The 19,194-nt window shown below is 28.6% G+C and overlaps 1 protein-coding gene across 1 annotated transcript; it reads right to left on the bottom strand.

Annotated features, from left to right (window-relative positions):
• Positions 1-15,091: 15,091 nt before the first annotated feature.
• LOC119612999 (seminal metalloprotease 1-like) lies at positions 15,092-18,837 on the bottom strand. Its single transcript, XM_037968919.1, has 4 exons — positions 18,693-18,837; positions 18,101-18,628; positions 15,695-15,865; positions 15,092-15,636 (listed from the first exon to the last, which is right to left on the bottom strand). The coding sequence occupies exons 1-4, from the start codon at positions 18,835-18,837 to the stop codon at positions 15,092-15,094; spliced, it is 1,389 nt and encodes a 462-aa protein (XP_037824847.1).
• Positions 18,838-19,194: the final 357 nt, after the last annotated feature.

The raw sequence follows: 19,194 nt of genomic DNA, 5'->3' as shown, positions 1-19,194 counted from the left end.
AGGTTTTTACCTTGGTTCCGCTATGCTTCACCAATTTATTGACAAAAAATATACATTTTCTGAAAAAGGCTTCATTTAGCGATATACAAGTATTTATACTTAAAATAATTATGAGTTTAAAAGCCCTTTTCAGGCTTATTCGGTCCCATTTTAAAAACTTAACATCATTGCATTCTATCTATCGGCAACTAATTCTTAACATTGATAGACATTACGGTACTTCTGAAACATTACCTATTCCTAACAATAACCCTTAAAAGTATGCAACTGTTTTTTCTTATTTTCCATTACTGACATTGTGTTCAATCATTAAAGCCTTCTGTATTAACATGACTGGCTCGGCAAACTACGCATAAGCATGTTATATCTATTTGATGGTAACAAAAGAAAATACAATCTTCATTGTTTTCACATCATTGCTTCTGTAAGCCTTTAATTAAACCTTCAAAATAGGAAATGGAAAATCATTGTAAATTTCCAACTATTTGTCTTAACTCGAAACATTTAATAATAATAAACACAACACACACACACACACACACACAAATACAAATATATAGAAACAAAGCCTCTGACAAATAGTGTTGTAAATGAAAATAAATAAATGATGATTTAGCTAAAATATTAAATCCCTAGAAAGTGTTGGTATTTTCATTTAGTTTTAACTACAATACTGGAGTGTAAAAAAAATACTTTTAACATAGATATACTGCTAGTGAACAGTTTTTCACTTCTATAACAAAAATGACTATTGGAATTACATACATATTTAAAAAAAAATAAAATTTTTCCTTGTGCCCTAAAGTAGGCAACTATTTTTATGCTATTGTTATAAAAACAACAAACCTGCTAATGATTGCTTTTTTCCACACTCCTTTAAACACCAATCAATATTGATTTGTGTGTGTGTGTGTTAGGAAACATTATAATGAGTTGGCAATTTTTATGGGAAAACTCTTCCTTTCTAAAAAAAAAAAAAAAACAACCAACAAAGCATAAGTCTACAGCTAAAGAATGAAGCTGCAAAAGAATTAGAACAAACTGAGGAGGAACAAAAAACCTAATGTTTTCATAAAGAAACTTGTTTGTTGGCCAAAACACACTGACAATGGGATTTAAAGATTTTCTGCTATATGATCGAACGTCTGCCTACATATCTGTTTGTATGTATTTTCTATAGAACTATGAAAAGTAAATGAACAATTTAGTTCTAGTGCGAGGATTGCAAAGAAAAAAAGTTTATATATGTATGTATTTATCATCTTTCTTGATTTTCTTCTTTATTTCTTTTATACACTTTTTTATACTCTATTAAAAATTCATAAACGTTTTTTTTTGTTCCTGTATTTCTACCACGAGTGCTGTTGCTTTATTTTGTTCTTTTCTTTAAAGGCCTTTGTAAGTGGGGGAAACGATTTTTTACAGTTTGGTTTGGTAAAAGCAATTTCCTGACTCATTGCACACGCAATATTGAAGAAAGTACATATTGATATGTTATGTACATTTAAATTTACATACAAATACACATAGATATTGAAAAAGACGGGTGCCTATGAGAATGTTGCACTGTGGGTTGTTGTCATTATTAGCGCATTTGAAGCGATTTAAAGTCTTGTCTAAAGACCAGCATATAATCTTATTCTAACTATAGAATGTAGTCCTGAGTATAGATCAGTCAATAGACTTCATTATAAATCTGCAGATCATAGTGACTATAGATCTGTCTATACATTTGATTCTATATAAATATCTTGACTATAGATCAGTTTATATCCATCACTATAGATCAGTCTATATCCATCACTATAGATCAGTCTGTAGTCTTGACTATAAATCAGTCTATAATAGTATATAGTCTTGACTATAGATCAGTCTATAGTCTTGATTTCAGATCAGGCTACAGACTTCTCTATAGTCTGTAGCCTTGACAATAGATCAGTCTATATCCTTCACTATAGATTAGTCTGTAGTCTTGACCAGAGATCTTGCTACAGTCTTCTCTATAGATCAGGCTGTAGTCTTGAGTATAGATCAGTCTATAGTCTTGACTAGAGATCAGTAGATTATCTTTTATCCTTCGGTTATTTTCTTGATAAAGGTAAACCAACCCATTGTGTTTTACAATCCCTCATGACTTTATGTATGAGTGGTTGGTTATTTCGCAAGAGAATATGTTGTTGTTTTTGTATGAATGTTACGCACAATGAAATGAAAAATTATTACTCATGTTTTTTTCTTACACACATACACATACAAACCCACAGAAATTGAAGAAAGCCAAAAGTGAAAAAAAACCTTAAAAGAATGAGTAAAATGAAACAATCTCAGATATTGCTTTTCCATAGAAATCTAAATGTAAATGCTGGCTGTTATAGTTGGTAAGAGATGATGCTATTAAGGGGTTAAAAGTGAATAATGATTTCATTTTACTCTAATCCGCACGCACATGCATAAGTCGAGTGTTATTTGTTTCATTGTTATTTGTCTACTAGGCGTATGAGCAACAGTAAATGAAGCATACTCTAAAGCTGTGTATGTTTTTTTCTTATTGTATGCTGTGGGTTTTGAAATTAAAAATAACTAGAGGTAATTTTTCATTGTTTATTAAATAGAAAAAATAGGAAAAAAAGTAAAATACCATACTTCGTACTTTTAATCTAATTAATTTTAAAGTTGGTTTTTCTAGTGAGTTATTGCCCATATGTTATTTGTACTTATTGGCCTAGTTTTTAAGTGAAATAAAGTTTTTTTTGTTTTAGTATTTCTAAATTGCTAAGTAGTTTTTAGATTTTACTTGTAATTTTAAAGCAAAATATTAAATAATATTTTTATTAACTGTTTAGTAAAAACTATAGACCAGTTTCTAGAATTGACTATATACCAGTCCATAGACATGACTAAATACCAGTCTATAGACTTAACTATAAACTAGTCTATTGACTTGACTATAGACCAGTCTATAGACTTGACTATAGACTAGACTATAGATTTGACTATATACCAGTCTATAAACTTGACTATAGACCAGACTAAGTATAGACTTGACTATAGACCAGTCTATTGACTTTACTATGAAACAGTCTATTGAATTGACTATAAACCAGCATATATATATGAATATAGACCAGTCTATAGAATTGATTATAGATTTGACTATATACCAGTCTATAGACTTAACTATAAACCAGTCTATTGACTTGACTATAAACCAGTCTATAGATTTGGCTATAGACCAGTCTATTGACATAACTATAGACCAGTCTATAGACTTGACTACAGACTAGACTATTGATTTGACTATATACAAGTCTATTGACTTGACTATATACCAGTCTATAGACTTGACTACAAACTAGACTATAGATTTGACTATAGACCAGTCTATAGACTTGACTATAGACCAGTTTACAGACTTGACTATAGACCAGTCTATAGACTTGACTATATATCAGTCTATATACTTGACTATAAAGCAGTCTATTATAGACTTGACTATAAACCAGTCTATAGACTTGACTATAAACCAGTCTATTGACTTGACTATAAACCAGTCTATAGACTATAGACTTGACTATGGACTTGACTATAAAATTGACTATAGACCAGATTATAGACTTGACTATAGACTAGTCTATAACCTATAGTCAAGTATATAGTATACACTATATAACAGTCTGTAGTCTTGACTATAAATCCGTCTACAGTCCATTCTTTACACTTGACTATAGGCTAGTCTATAGTTTGAACATAGACCAGTCTCCAGTGTGGACCTTAGATTAGTTAATAGTTTAAACTAACTCTGTATATTTACTTTATTTCAATCTATAAATATCATCTTAGTCTTTTTTTCGGGAATATTCCTCGAATTTTTTCATAACTATAAAGACATTATGTATACAAAAATATAGCATAACTTTAGGCGTTTAGTATAATTATTTCCTTTTTATTTAAATAGTTAATTGTTCATTTTTAGATAATTTAGTTAAACATATCTTTAAATCAAAATTAAATCCAATGCCTTATTTTCGACTGCTTAATGTTCTAAGTTTTAGAATAATAAATTTATTTTCCTAATTCTTTTTCTAAGGGTTTCCTTAAAATTTGTTATTGTTTGCATTAATTTACTTATTTAGCTCATAAATTGAAATGTAAAAGAAAGTAAGGATACTTATAAACAACAAATTTTATTTGACTAACAATATTTGCCAACATTTTGGCTTCATAAATTTTAAGTTTTAGCTGTTTTCTTGGTTAATATTGTAAAAAAAGGATTCATTCAAGTAAGACTATAATATTTTTAGTAATTAAACGAGTTAATTAAGTAGTTTTTGGTGCGGGCTAAGGTTAGATTTATTGTTGTTGCAAATATTAGTACATATTTTGTGTGAAAAGGAAGAAATATGAAAATTCTTCTATACAAATTTGGGTTTTAAAAAGTATTAAAATAAGCAAAATTTTGTATTAAAACTTTTATTTAATCTCTTGACCTGTTAAAACACTAAAATAATTGTAAAGATTATTGTGCCAATTCAGTATTTTGTAAAAAGTACCCTGTTTTACCTTAACTAAATTTCGCGAATATAAATGGCGAAAAAATTTTAAATAAGAATATTATCTTAGATCAGCTATACAAATTGCAAATATGTGGGTTTAAACTAAATTGTAGCCTTTTTTGGTAACACTCCCCCTTTTGAAGCTAAAATTTTTTACTTATTGAAAAATTTTTATACAAAACAGCAGAAACATTTCTCATTTAAAACCATTAACATTTATTAGTGGTCTCATAATAATCATAATCACCATCATCGCCAAGACCACCAGGCCACAATTATTGTCAGCATCAACGTCTTCGTCAACATCATGTAAAACATTTAGGGAAGATAAAGATCATGGTGTGATAACAACAGCAAATATCTTTCTTTTTTTTATATTAAAGAGTCCATTTTCCAGTCTGTCTGTCTGGCTATTGAAACCTTTTGCATATATATTTTTATGTGAATCTGTCTGTCTGTCTCGGTCTGTCACTCTGTCTGTCCATTCAACTGAATATTTTCATTAATATAAACGTCCCTTAAGGCAAATTTGTTGAATGTCATTATTTTATGATGTCGTTCGTTCGTTTCTTGTTGCTGTTGCTGCTATCATTGGCAATCGTTGTCTTACTTGTTGGCAGCAATATCAGCAGTTACAGCAGCATATGGTCCATTCGTACCTAAAAAAAATATCTTTAACAACTTTTGTTTACCAGGACCAAAGCTTTTGGGTAAATATGTTTGTATATTTACAACACCTTAGTAAGAATTTTTTTTTTATATTTCAAAATACATATTTATTTTCTTCTTCTGTAACAAATTTATCTCATCTCTTTCTCTCCTTTTCTCCAAAGTATCGTAATGTCTAAATGGTATCTTTCAAATTACACATGTATTTTGGTAACTTTTATATATTTTTACATGTTTTTTTTGGTGGAAATTGAATATTCAAACCATTTACAGGTGTTGTGTTTGTCCTTTAAATAGAAAATAAACTCTCTCTAATACAAATAAAATCACACACAGAAACATGTATACATTTTACTCACACTTAGACACTATTTGCTTGAACATGCAGATATACTTGATTTGGTTATACTAGGAGAAGTATATACGAGTTTGTTTTTTCTTAATTTTGCTTAAAAAAAGTGTCAGAGCTGTAAAACAAATAAACTTAAATTTGTGTCTGGGGAGTGATGTTGATGATGAGAACGATTACGATATTTTTTTGTATATTGTTGTTAAATAAACTGTGTGTGAGAGAGAAAAAAGAAAAACAATCAAAAAGCCATTACACAGCTGAAGTAACTGCTCGAAAGGTGAACATTATTTAGGCAAAATTGCAAGGGTTTAATTTTTGTATTTTTTAACAGTTGGAAAGGGCAGTTATATTAAGTAGTCGTTATAACTGTAGGTAATAGTATATGTTTTATAAATTTTCTGTTTTTCTGTTCACTTAAAATGTGTCTGTTAGTTTGTTACTCCTCAATTGTGGTTTAAGGAGTCAATGTATTTCTTTTACATAGTTTGTTCCTATTGTAATATACAGAGAAAATCTGTCGCTTAATTTCACAAAAAGGCATAAAGGTAGTGAATTGTGACTTTAGTGAGCAGGTAATCTAGGGAGTCGATTTTTTCCTCTGCAGTACGTTACAAAGCAAATACATCTATTGCTTATTTATGGCAAAAAAGCTTTTTGTTATGGAAAAGTTTTTTTATTAAAATTTATTAAAACACTTTTTGAATAGTTTTTGTAAAAAAGCTTATGTTTGTTAAAAAGCTTTTTTGAGAAAAAGCTTCACCACATGAAAAAGGGGTTTTTGTGAAATTTTAATTTACTTTAGTTATAAAAAAGCTTCATTTTATGAAAAAGTTTTTTTTATATAAAGCTGTTTTGTGAAATAGCTTTTTTGCGAAAATGTTTTTACGAAAATAGCTTATTTTTAATTAAAACAATCATATATTTTGATAAAAGCTATTTTTGTGACAAAAAAGCTATTTCTTATGGAAAAGCTTTTATTAAAACGCTTTTTAAATAGATTTTGTAAAAAAAGCTTTTTTGAGAAAACATTTTTCACACGAAAAAGTTTTTTCTGTGAAATTTTAAATTACTTTAGTTATGAAAAATATTTTTTTAAATATAAAGCTGTTTTCTGAAATTGCTTTTTTGCGAAAATGTTTTTACGAAAATGGCTTATTTTTAATTAAAACAATCCTATTTTTTGATAAAAGCTAATTTTTTGTAAAGAAATTATTTGAGAGAAAAAATATTTTTGCATAAAAGCTAAATTTTTTTTGAAAACTATTCTTTTATTTTTTTGTGAGGAAAGCTTCTTTTTGTAAAAAGCTTTTATTTATGAAAAATCTCCTTTAAAGCTTTTCGTTTTTGGTCCAAAAGCTTTTGTTAAAAGTTTTTTTTTTTATATTTTCTTTCTAAGAAAATGTATTTTGCTTCCTTTTTTTAAACAGCTTTTTTTAATATTTCTTTCTAAGAAAAGGTTTGTTGTTGCAAAAGCTTCATTTTGTTAAAAAGCTTTTTTTTAATATGCCATTCTAAGTAAAATCTTGTTGAAATAGCTTTAAACAAACTTTTATTGTGAAAAAGGCTTTGTTTAAAATCTAAGAAAATGTTTGTTGTTGCAAAAGCTTCCTTTTATTAAAAAGTTTCTTTTTAATATTTCTTTCTAAGAAAATGATTGTTGTTGCAAAAGCTTAATTTTGTTAAAAAGCTTTTTATTAAATATGTCTTTCTAAGAAAAAGCTTGTTGTTGAAAAAGCTTTAAACAAACTTTTATTGTGAAAAAAGCTTTAAAAAAAATAAAGTTTAGCTTTATGGAAAAACTTAGTTTTGTGAGAAAATAAATTTCTTTTGAGGTAAAACCTAGATTTTAGCTTCTTTAAAAGAGCATATTTTGTGGAAAAGCGTTGCCTTGCAACGCGACGCTGATCATACGATCATACGCCCGTTGTAGCGAAGCAAACAAGAGTTTCTGATGAGAATCGACCATTTAGCGAAAGAGTGAAAGTATAAAAAGCTTATTTTCATTACAATATTTTATTTAAAAAGCTTTATTATCATTTAAAAGGTTTTACTTTTATGTGGAAAAAAACAAAATTTTATTAATTAACTTATTCAATTTATTATAAATTAATTTTCTTTATACAATTTTAATCTTGACCAGAGTTAAATTTCTAAATTTTTTTACTTCATTTCTGTAAATACAAATGAATATTGAATTGCAAATGAATGTTTTTCTTCACTATCACTACCATGACACTCATTATAAATTTTTTCGTTGTTTTAATAACGAACACATACTAATTGCTTTATAAACTTTATGTTAGCGGATGGAAACTACAGAAAACAAAACAAAATTCTACTAGTTCCCGTTTCAAACTGGCAAATAGAATAAAAAGTAAAAACAAAATACCTTTTGGCTTAGAAGAAATTTATAGACGAGCATTTTCACACAAAAGAAATATATAGAAGACTTGAATATAAACGTATTTTAGTTTCCTTTAAAACAGCTTTTTCTTCCTTTTACCCTTTTGCTGTTTCTACTAGAAAAATTGTTATAATTGCATAGAAATGAATTACAAATGCAATTAAAATGTATGCTAGAGAAAAACTATGGAGAAATAGAAAATCAAGGAATAAAATTGAAATTGAACAACAGGATATTGTAAATGTTGTGAGCTGGAAACCATGATATGAAAACAACAAGCAATAAAATCAACAACAACAACAACAACAGCAATGTAGCAGCAACCACAATAACGTTGACGACAGCAAGGACTGCAATGAGACAATAACCAAACCAATACATTTAAAGACACAAAGCAGCAAAAATATAGCAGAAATATTAAGAAAAAAAAGCGACAGTATTTTTTCTTGTTTAAAGGAATTAACAGACTTAATCCTGTTGCACAATTAAGAGGGAATGATGAGTACAGGAGTGGATTCTGCTGTAGGAATGAACAAAATCTGTTAAAAATTTATAATTTTATTATTTTTTTTTTTTTTACAAATTTTTCTTTAGTTTATATTTTTTTTTATAACTTTAGTTATTGCAAGTTTCATAATTGTCATTTAGATGAACAGATGAAGAGTATTTTGTTTAGTTTTTTTCTTTTCAGTTTTCTTTTCAAAATTATTGAAATAATTTCATTTTGAGCTCTTAGAAATGGAATGTTAAGTTTAAGGACCTTTTAAGTATGAGATCAACATTTTTAAAATAGTCTAATTTTAGAATATTTGGTCATAACGAGAATAATTTTTACACAATAAAGATTTTAATCATAAAAGAAGTGTTTTAGAATTTAATTTTTTAAGATAACTTCATTTAAAAGCTGACTGAAAGCTCTTCAAAATATATTTTCACTAGAATTTAACTTACAAAGCTTTATCAAAAAAGGAAGTTATTTCGCAATAAGTGTTAGTATCTTTTTCATTATTTTTTGTATTTTAGAAAAGTTCTTTTCACTTAAAGCTTTCTCACAAAAGGTGGAAATGGAGGTTTTTTCCAGAGACAACCTATTTGTTGAACAAAGCTTTTTATGGGAATAAGCTTTTTTTTCACAGAAAGTGAAAACTTTTCTGATAAAAATATGTTTTTTAATAGGATTTTTTAAGAAAGAAGCTTTTATTCTGGAAAATTACTTTTTTACAAAAAAAAGCTTTTTTGCATAAAAATAAGTTTTTTTTTTCACAAGAAGAGGCTTTGTCGCATAAAAAAGCTTTAAAAAAAATCTTCACAAAAAGTTGTAAAAGAATACTTTTACACAATATTTGCACGTAATAAGCTTTCTCACAAAAAGCGTGAAAAATATTTTTTCAAGAACGAAGTTTTTTTTCAAGATTAAGTTTTTTTTTTTCACAGAAAGTGAAAACTTTTCTGATAAAAATAGGTTTTCTTAATTAAACTTTTTTAAGAAAAAAGCTTTTATTCTTGAAAAATACTTTTTACCAAATATAAGCTTTTTTCTAAGATTTTTTCTAAGATTTTTTAGAAAAATAATAATTTTCACTAGAAGTTGTTAAAAATTACTTTTACACAAAACTAAGCTTTTTCTCCCTAAAGAAAATATTTTCACATAATAAGCTTTCTCACAAAAAGTGATAAGAAGATTTTTTTACTAGAACGAAGCTTTTAACAAGAATAAGTTTTTTCATAGAATGTGAAACTTTTCTATTGAAAATATGATTTTTTTTCAAAAAAAGCTTTTTGAAGAAAAAAGTTTTTTTTTCCAGAAAACTACTTTTTTACAATAATAAGCTTTTTTAAATAAAAATAAGTTTTTTCACAAGAACACGCTTTAAAAAAAGATAAACTTTTTAAATAATCATATTCAATTGAAGGAGCTTTATAAGAAGCTTTTTTACAAAAATTATTTTTTTTTAGAAAAATAATAATTTTCAAGTGAAGGAGCTTTGTTTCCCAAATAAAAGGCTTTCACACAAATAAGCCATATAAAAAGTTGTAATTACTTTTACTCAAAAAGAAGCTTTTTAAGAAATAATTGTTTTTGTTTTTAAAACAAAATTTCAATAATATATTTTATTGAAAAAACATTTGCGAACATTTATTAATAAAAATATTTCTAGTTATTTTAAATTATTTTAATGTAAAGGAAAAAAATTGTGAAGAAACTTTATCCCACAGCGAACATTAAAACGTATCCAAAAATTCTCAAAAAACTATTAAAGTTTGTTATTGTGAAAAAAAAACTATATAAAGATTTCACACATTACAAACAACAAAAAGAGGATAATAATATTGCTAAAAAAAATTGTGACATCCAGGAAAAAAGTTCTATGATTGCAGCTAAAATTTTATAACAAAAACCTAAAAATAAAAAAAATACAAAAATAAACTTGAAAATTAAACAAAAAAATTAAAACAAAACAATCGTACAGCCAAATACTTTGGCTTAAAACAAATATGAAAAATAAACAAGAACTTTAAGAGGAAACTAGGTAAACCATGAAAGCTATGTATGAAATAAGAACTTTACAGATATTTATGTTTCTATTGAGCTACATGTATGTATATGTAATGTGTGTATGTGTTAAAATTGTAAAAGGTCATGTTGTTTACTGTCATAGAACGTATAACGTTCTTTGATTAATTGTTATAATTTTTACTTAAAACAACCTTCAACTTACTGTAGTGTAGGGTATTATTTTCACAAAAACATCCTTCAAAAAAAAAAAAAAAAGTTCCCCAAAACAACAAAATGACAAACTTTACTTTTACTGCATGCAAGTTTACTTGCTTTACACGCGAAAAAATTCAAAAATTAATGAAAAACTTTTTGCATAATCTTTTGTTACAACAAAAAGCTACAAAAAGAAACTAACAAAAACAGCAGCAACAACTTAAAAAAAATAGTGTATAAAATGTAAATTGTGCAAAAAAAAAAAAAAACAAAATGACTAAAGTGATATTATTTGTAACCAAAAAGACAAAACAAAAAAACTTTGTTGTTATTTTACTCGTTTTTATTGTTGTTTTCGTAACTCAAAACCGCAAACTATCGCAAAGTCAAACCCAGTAAAGTGTTAGTCAAGCCACCAACCAACCATCGAAGGATTTTGTTTTCGAAGTAGAAAAACATTACAGAGTGGCCAAAAAATTTAACAGGGCTGGGGAAAATTAAAATTTTTTATCGAAATCGATAACTAATAATAATGTACTAGAACTTACGGAAGAGTTCAAAATAAAAAGTCAGAAAGTCCTCTACAGAGGATCAATTAACTAAAACAAAATTTTTCTAGACAATACGTGGTATATTATAGGATTAATTAGCTCTGCTATAATAGTAGTTTATATAAAACCATCTTGAAAGGGATATACCAATAAATCAAAGGAATTGGAACTTTTATAGATAATTCTAAATTTTCCATCTCTGATCTAGAGTTTGATACCAATGCCATGCAGGATTTAAAGTTTGGTCTAAAACTAAAAAGACATTTGTTTTTGTCTTGGCATTTTTTCTTCTCAATTTTATTGCACATTTTGTTTTCATTTTTAAGGATAAAATATGCTACAACAATTAAGTCGACAGTCTATGAACACTATACCTGATTTTTACATTTGTAAACTTCTAATATTTTGCCCTATGTTTGTAGATTTACTTTTATTATTCATGGTTTTCCTGTGAAAAATTTTAATTTTTAATAAGTATTTAACCTTCGTATTCATAAAGATATTAATCGTTTATTTTAGATTATAAGTTCCTACAATAAACCATCAACAACTTTATAAACTAATCTATTACATGTATGACATAAATGTCTCAAATGAAATGAAGAACTTTGTATACGTTTAATTTATGAAAATACGTTGCTACAAAAACATGACAAGGAATTTCCGTTGCAAGTTATTATACCCTACCTTTTAGTTGTTCATCAACGAACTATTACGAACGTTTGTAATTTCTATAATAAAAAATTTTTCGACCCTATACATTATATATATTTCGAGGCCTTATAGTTACCGGTTTCGATTAAGCTATGTCCGTCCGTCTGTCTGTCTGTCTGTCTGTCTGTCTGTCTGTCTGTCTGTCTGTCTGTCTGTCTGTCTGTCTTTCTGTCTATCTGTCTGTCCGTCTGTATGTCTGTCTGTCTGTATGTTTGTTGAAATTAATTTTCTAAAGATCCAAGATATTTTCGGGACTCAACTCTTCAACAATTCTGGCAGGCTTGCTTTCGATAAGTTTCCTATTTAAAATCAGAAAAATCGGTTCATAAATAACGGAGATATGAACAAAAAGCCTAGACAACTTCGCACCTACTGTAAAAGAATAACACTTTACGAATGAGGCTGTGTGTTGTTATTGGCTAGAAATATGAAATTATGCATGATTATGTGAGATCCTATATAAGGGAACATTTTGTACTTTTTCGTTCTTCAAAAGATACTTTTTGATTTTTCTATAATATTGAAACTATAAACATAAAATTAAGAAGGCACATAGGTCAAGGAGTAAATAAAAACCTATAAAATGCGACTTTTTGGTACTTTTTCATTCTCTAAAAAAATACTTTTTTTCGAATAAGAGGGGACTTTTTGGTAGGCTTTCGTTCTTCAAAAGGTACTTTTTGAATTTGCTATAATATTGAATCTAAAAACAAGAAATTAAGCACTTAGAGCTTGGAGTAAATGATAACTTATAAAATGGGACTGTTTGGTACTTTTTAAATCTTCAAAAGGTACTATTTGAATCTTAATATTGAACCTAAAAGCATGTTGAGCCTACTTTTTGTTCTTCGTAAATTTTATTTTAATCTGATATTTTACTAAATTTTTTTTTAATTCTCTAAAAAGTACTTTTTTTTTGAATAAGAGGGGACTTTTTTGTAGGCTTACATTCTTCAAAAGGTACTTTTTGAATTTGCTATAATGTTGAATCTAAAAACAAGAAATTAAGCATTTAGAGCTTAGAGTAAATGATAACTTATAAAATGGGACTGTTTGGTACTTTTTAAATCTTCAAAAGGTACTATTTGAATCTTAATATTGAACCTAAATTTTTGATTTTTCACTAAAAATTCCGTTTTTCAATGAAAATTCTAATTGTCGTTACAAATTAGATATTGCACTTTAAAGACAATTTTTCGCTTTTTTATTGAAAAATTATAGAAGAATAGAGAAAAGATTTTGAAAATTAATCAAATTAAAATCGGGCGATTCTTATTAAAGAGCTCCGTTATGTTTTTAAATTATGATAAAAAATAAGGAAATATTACTCAAACAAATTCTGTTAAAAAATGTTTATCATATTTGTAGTTTAAAAACAAATAAACTAAGTGATAAATTTTATCTCTTTGTTAACACCCCAATAATGTGACTCTATAAACTATAGCTGACTCTTTAGTCAGTTGCTTTATTCTATTTGTTATCAGTAGACAAAGTGACGCTAAGTTTTAGCAAAACGTTTCACAACAGTTGTTTTCTAAAGATATTAAAATACGGGGGGATCTTTTAAGATAAACCTATCGTGTGAGGAATTGTAATATAGAAATTGACCTACTTTTTTGTGAATGTTATTTTATGATATATCATTACTTCTGTGCTATTAAAAGTCTTCTCATACGCACGATAGTAGAACGATACGAGGATCGTCTCTTTTCTGAAGAAGTAGGAAGGAAGCAGGTATTGCACGCAGAGAAAAAATATAGTTGTGCTAACCATAATCTAAGAGCAACATATTATGATTAGTTAAAACATATTATGATCATTATCAGTATAATAAGATATCATATTATTATTATTAAATATAGTCCGAATATTTCGTCATAATATAGTTTTATTAATCATAATGAGATGTTGATGCTCAAGTAATCATATTATGGTTTCATATAATATGTAAGCTAAAATATAGATTTATTGTTCGTTACCGAACCAACATAAAAAATACGATAAGTTTTACTTGATCGGATATACGGTTGATTCGATACCGAACCATCATAAAAAAAGGAAAATTACGATCAACTGTCTTTGTAATAGCGTTTGCTAATTTGATGCCCAGTTCTATTTATAAAAGTACTGGATATTGTTAACCAGGGGCAATCCAGAAAATTTTTAACTAAGAGACCAAGATATGTTTTTCTAAAAGACTGAGCAGGGCTGAATCGGGATCTGACCTCATAATTACTCCAGCACATCTAGTTTTTTAGATATCGTGCCCTTAACATCTAAAAGTACCCATTTTGTGGCCAAATTGCACGATATCTAGAAAATTATACTTTGGCCTCTTGGTTTCGACTTTTCTCAAAGTTTTGGTGGTCCATGTAAGTTAAAGAAATATCTGTCTTTTCCACATAAGTTATGTTTATACCTACTCCAATATAAAGTAATTTTTTTGTCTTGTAGCATGCCTTGATTGTTCGGAATACTACACCACTATTACCACCAATCTCCAATGCCACATTCCACACAAATGCATAAATATATTCTTCCTTTTGTTCAGGCTTTTTTCCAGTCTCTAGCTGTTTATTTCTTTATCAACCAGATGCCAGTTTTGTTATTATAAACTTACTGCTAGCCGAGTTACATTGTTGGTTATATTTTGGGTGACATCCGTTTTAGACTGTTAGGGAAATTTCGATTTGACCATTTACTAGTTCATAGTTCTTTCTGTTGTCTAAGGAGGGATGTGTTCATTTTGGTAGATTGAGATTTTCTGCATTAACAATTACAATATTACTTATTTACTTATTTCGAACTTTTTTTTTGATAACTCACTTGGGTTTTCCATCTTTCTACCACTAAGCAGTCCAATACTTAAATGACACAGTAGCTGTAATACTTTCTGGGGATCACATGAAGATAAAAATACTTTTTTCATTAAAAATTGTGTTATAAAGTTTATGAACTATTTTGCGAAAGTGGTTTATTAAGTTATAAGCATAGAAAACTAAGACTATTTCGTTTATGATAAGATAATAAACATAATTTGTTTTAAAACTAAATAAATTTATACTGCATTATAATCTAAAATGCAATAAAATAAAAATATAATGTTCAAAATAATAAAAATCTTAAGAATAACTTTTATACTTCCCTTAAAGCACAATCATACATTAAATTAAGTTTCAATATATCTTTGAAACTTATACCTTTTCTCTGACCTATCTCCACATCGCTCTTTAAAGGTATTATAGTAGCTAGACCATTTTTCGTAAAGGCCGTAGAGCTATAGTGCATAACACTCTCATAATCATATTCAACACCAAAGTCGGTGACAAACTTTTCACTTTGTTTCCTAAAGAAATGTTTATATTTATCCTGAACATTGTCCAGCATAACCCAAATATATTCATCTCGATTTGGAGCACTATGTTGATGATAGAAACCTAAGGCGTGTAATAGTTCATGCATAATCTTGCCTTTTATAAAGCAGCCTTTATCCAAATCGTTTACATGTAAATTTAATGTCTGTTTAAAGCCCGTATAACCCACTGTGGCATAACAACCGTGCGCTGTTCCGGTAATATTTATATAGTCTCTGGTATCATTTCCAGCCTCCAGGAAACGTATACAGCTTACCGATTCAATGGTAGCCATAGCTTGTTGTATATAAGAGATTTGATCGGCATCTAAAAGGAAAATTAATATAAAATATTTTTGAAATGATTTTCTAAATAAATTACTTACTAAACACTTCATCTATTTTATAGTAAACCATGCCCAAAGGCCAAGTTTTTAAAACATCTGTTACACCATTTCTGTTGGTTGCTAGCAGCATATCACCTTCATAATAACCCGCTGTTAATTCGGGATCTTCTTCCCATATTTCGGTATTAATAGGAGCTGTGTAGCCGTACACTAGTAAGTTGCTTAGTAAAATTATGATTACATAGAGTTTCATGTTGTTGCTTTGAAGATTGTTCTTAAACTAGTTAAGATTTTTTGTAAAAATGTTTTATTTATAATTACACAAATATTATGGAAATTTTTGGAATTTGTAAAACTTTTGTAAGTTGTAAAATCTAAATCATAAAATAATAAAAAAATATGTTTTTTAGACATCTTATCATATTTGAGTTCGTTATTCATTACAATAATTATACCCTACACCACTTTAGTGGGGAGGGTATATTGGATTTGTGCTGATGTTTGTAACATACAAAAATATTCGTCCTAGACCCACCTTAAAGTATACCAATCGGCTTAGAATCGTTTTCTGAGTCGATTAAGCTATGTCCGTCCGTCCGTCTGGCTGGATGGCTGGCTGGCTGGCTGTCCATGTAAACCTTGTGCGCAAGGTACAGGTCGCAAGGTCAAGATAATTGGATGAAATTTGGCATGCACGTTTTATTTGACCCAAGGACGAAGCCTATTGAAAATGGTTAAAATCGGTCCATTATTTCACCTAGCCCCCATAGAACAGAACCCCCCGAAAAGGGCTTCTGAGCTCATAATTATGTTAAATATACAGATATATCGATAAAATACGGCACAACTAAGTTTTATAGAAGTCTTGATGACCCTGCCAAATTTCATAAAGATCGGGCCCCATTTGACCCTAGCTCCCATACAAAGTCCCCTTCAGAAAATTACTTGAATGTCCCAAATTAACTTATAAACACAAATATCGCGATGAAATTCAGCACAATAAAATATTATGTAAATATAAATATATTCACAAAATTTTATCGGGCTTGGTCCATATTTGCCCCTAGCCCCCATATAAAGCCTCTTTCAGAAAATTAGTTGTCCATCCATAAATTGCTTAAATGTATCGGAACAAGGGAATATTGAAAATAAATGCTTTACTATGAAAAATAAATCACATTTAATATTCATAACTGGTGTAGGGTATCATATGGTCGGCCTCGCCCGACTATACTTTCTTACTTGTTTTTATCTAAAATTGTACTTGCTTTTAGGGGTCAAGTTTAAAATCTTTTTTTCGAATTTCCAGATAACATACTTAAGTTTTATATATCTTTCCTTATTGGAATTATCACTTGGAGTATTTCCCACAACGAAAATACAAACAAGATCATAGTTTCGACTAAGGTCGTGATTATACATATAAGAAAGTCTAAGTCGAACAAATAAACGAGCTTAAAGTCAAATCTATAGATGAGCTTAACGAAGATTCAATGGACAAGTCTATAGACGAGCTTAAAGTCTAGTCTATAGACGAGCTTAAAGTGTAGTCTATAGACGAGCTTAAAGTGTAGTCTATGGACGAACTTAAAGGCAAGTCTTTAGACGAGTTCAAAGTCTAGTCCATAGACGAGTTCAAAGTCTAGTCTATAGACAAGTTTAAAGTCTAGTCTATAGACGAGTTTATAGTCTAGTCTATAGACGAGTTTAAAGTCTAGTCTATAGACGAGTTAAAGTCTAGTCTATAGCGAGCTTAAAATCTAGTCTATAGACGAACTTAAAGTCTAGTGTATATACGAGCTTAAAGTCTAGTCTATAGACGAGCTTAAAGTCGAGTCTATATACGAGCTCAAAGTCGAGTCTATAGATGAGCTTAAAGTCGAGTCTTTAGACGAGCTTAATGTCGAGTCTATAGACGAGCTTAAAGTCAAGTCTATAGACGAACTTAAAGTCTAGTGTATATAAGAGCTTAAAGTCTAGTCTATAGACGAGCTTAAAGTCGAGTCTATATACGAGCTCAAAGTCGAGTCTATAGATGAGCTTAAAGTCGAGTCTCTAGACGATCTTAATGTCTAGACTATAGACGATCTTAATGTCTAGTATATAGACGATGTTAATGTCTAGCCTATAGACGAGCTTAAAGTCGAGTCTAAAGCCTAAAGACTATAGTCAAGAATAAATGTGTAACGTATGTAATTCCATAGCGAGACTTATGGGGGTTTATTACTTAAGTTTATAATATGGATGAGGAGACGAAACTAAAGATAAGATGATAGACGATCCATCTAAGATGGGAGTGTAATAAGTAAATTAAAAAATTTAATAATTTTTGACAAAATAAATTCAAAATTTTATTGTATTCATTGTATTTATCTTTCACAAGTCTTTTGTTCAGTTTCCATTTCTTAAAAAAAATTCATTCGATAACTTTTCATTAATCCCTACAATTATACATTGCCTTAAGTTTAGTAATATCACCCTCACTCAAACCACGACGTTGACCAATTTCTCTATACTCATCGCCCAGTGGAACTATAGTCGTAAAGCCATATTTCGAATATGCTGTAGCATGATAATGCATTATACTAGCATAATCATATTCAACACCAAAACTTGTTACAGCCCCCTCATTGTATTTGTTAAAGTTCTTCATATATCCCTCCTTAACATTACCCTCTATAATGCGAATATATTCATCACGATCAGGTACATTATGTTGATGATAGAAACCCAAAACATGTAAGAGTTCATGCATAATAGTACCCTTTACGAAGCAGCCTCTGTCAAGAGCATAGTATTGTAGATTCATTTCCTGTTTAGTACCACGATAACCAATTTTAGAAAAACAACCATTTTGTTGAGCGGAAATTTCCACATAAGCGGTCGTATTTTCAGAAGCTTCAAGGAATTGTATACAGCTGTCGTTTTCAATAGCGTCCATGGCTTCACGTATATATCGGATATGGTCCTCATCTAAGGAAATTGATTAAGAACAAATTATATCATTTAATAAAGGGATATATATTTTAAGTCTTACCATATTCTTCACTTATTTTATAGTATACTATGCCATCGGGCCATCTTTTATTTTCATCAGTGCCTCCATTTCTATTTAAATCTATATCCATATCACCTTCAATAAAACCAGCCGTTAATTCAGGATTTTCTTCCTCAATTGCCATGTCTATCGGAAGAGCATAACAGTTTGCCATTAAAAGAAGTAGTAGAGCTAAACTTTGGTATTGCTTCATGTTGGTGAAATGGATAATACTAGAAAACTGTTTGATTATTTTTGGAAAATTGTGCAATTTATATGAGATCTTGAAGGTTACAATTGTTAGAGTTAGACGAGTTCACGTGTATTCAAGTACATTTGCTTTTATTAGAGTTTGTTGACGTGTAAAATTAAAGTTGTAAAATAATGTTAATAATATATATGTAAGTAAAATAAATTAGATAGAGATATACTTCTAATGTAAGAATCATAATCCAGCATATTTGATTAAATTTGTTTAAAAATCTTATCATATATATTTATT

The sequence above is a fragment of the Lucilia sericata genome, unplaced genomic scaffold (assembly GCF_015586225.1).
Source record: "Lucilia sericata isolate MDLA Ls3-8-SP2 unplaced genomic scaffold, ASM1558622v1 Contig001904F_arrow, whole genome shotgun sequence".
NCBI classification, from domain to species: Eukaryota; Metazoa; Arthropoda; class Insecta; order Diptera; family Calliphoridae; genus Lucilia; species Lucilia sericata.
Note: the sequence above shows the minus strand (reverse complement) of the source record. Positions and strands in the feature narration are given on the sequence as shown.

Bases quoted from the DNA above. Each gene is read 5' to 3' on its own strand.
- LOC119612999 (XM_037968919.1), bottom strand. From the start codon at position 18,837: ATGGCAATTGAGGAAGAAAATCCTGAATTAACGGCTGGTTTTATTGAA. The intron at 15,866-18,100 runs GTAGGGATTAAT...GCAACTTACTAG, and splicing joins ACTTAAGGCAATGTATAATT to TGTACGGCTACACAGCTCCT. The intron at 15,637-15,694 runs GTAAGTAATTTA...TTTTCCTTTTAG, and splicing joins TAAAATAGATGAAGTGTTTA to ATGCCGATCAAATCTCTTAT.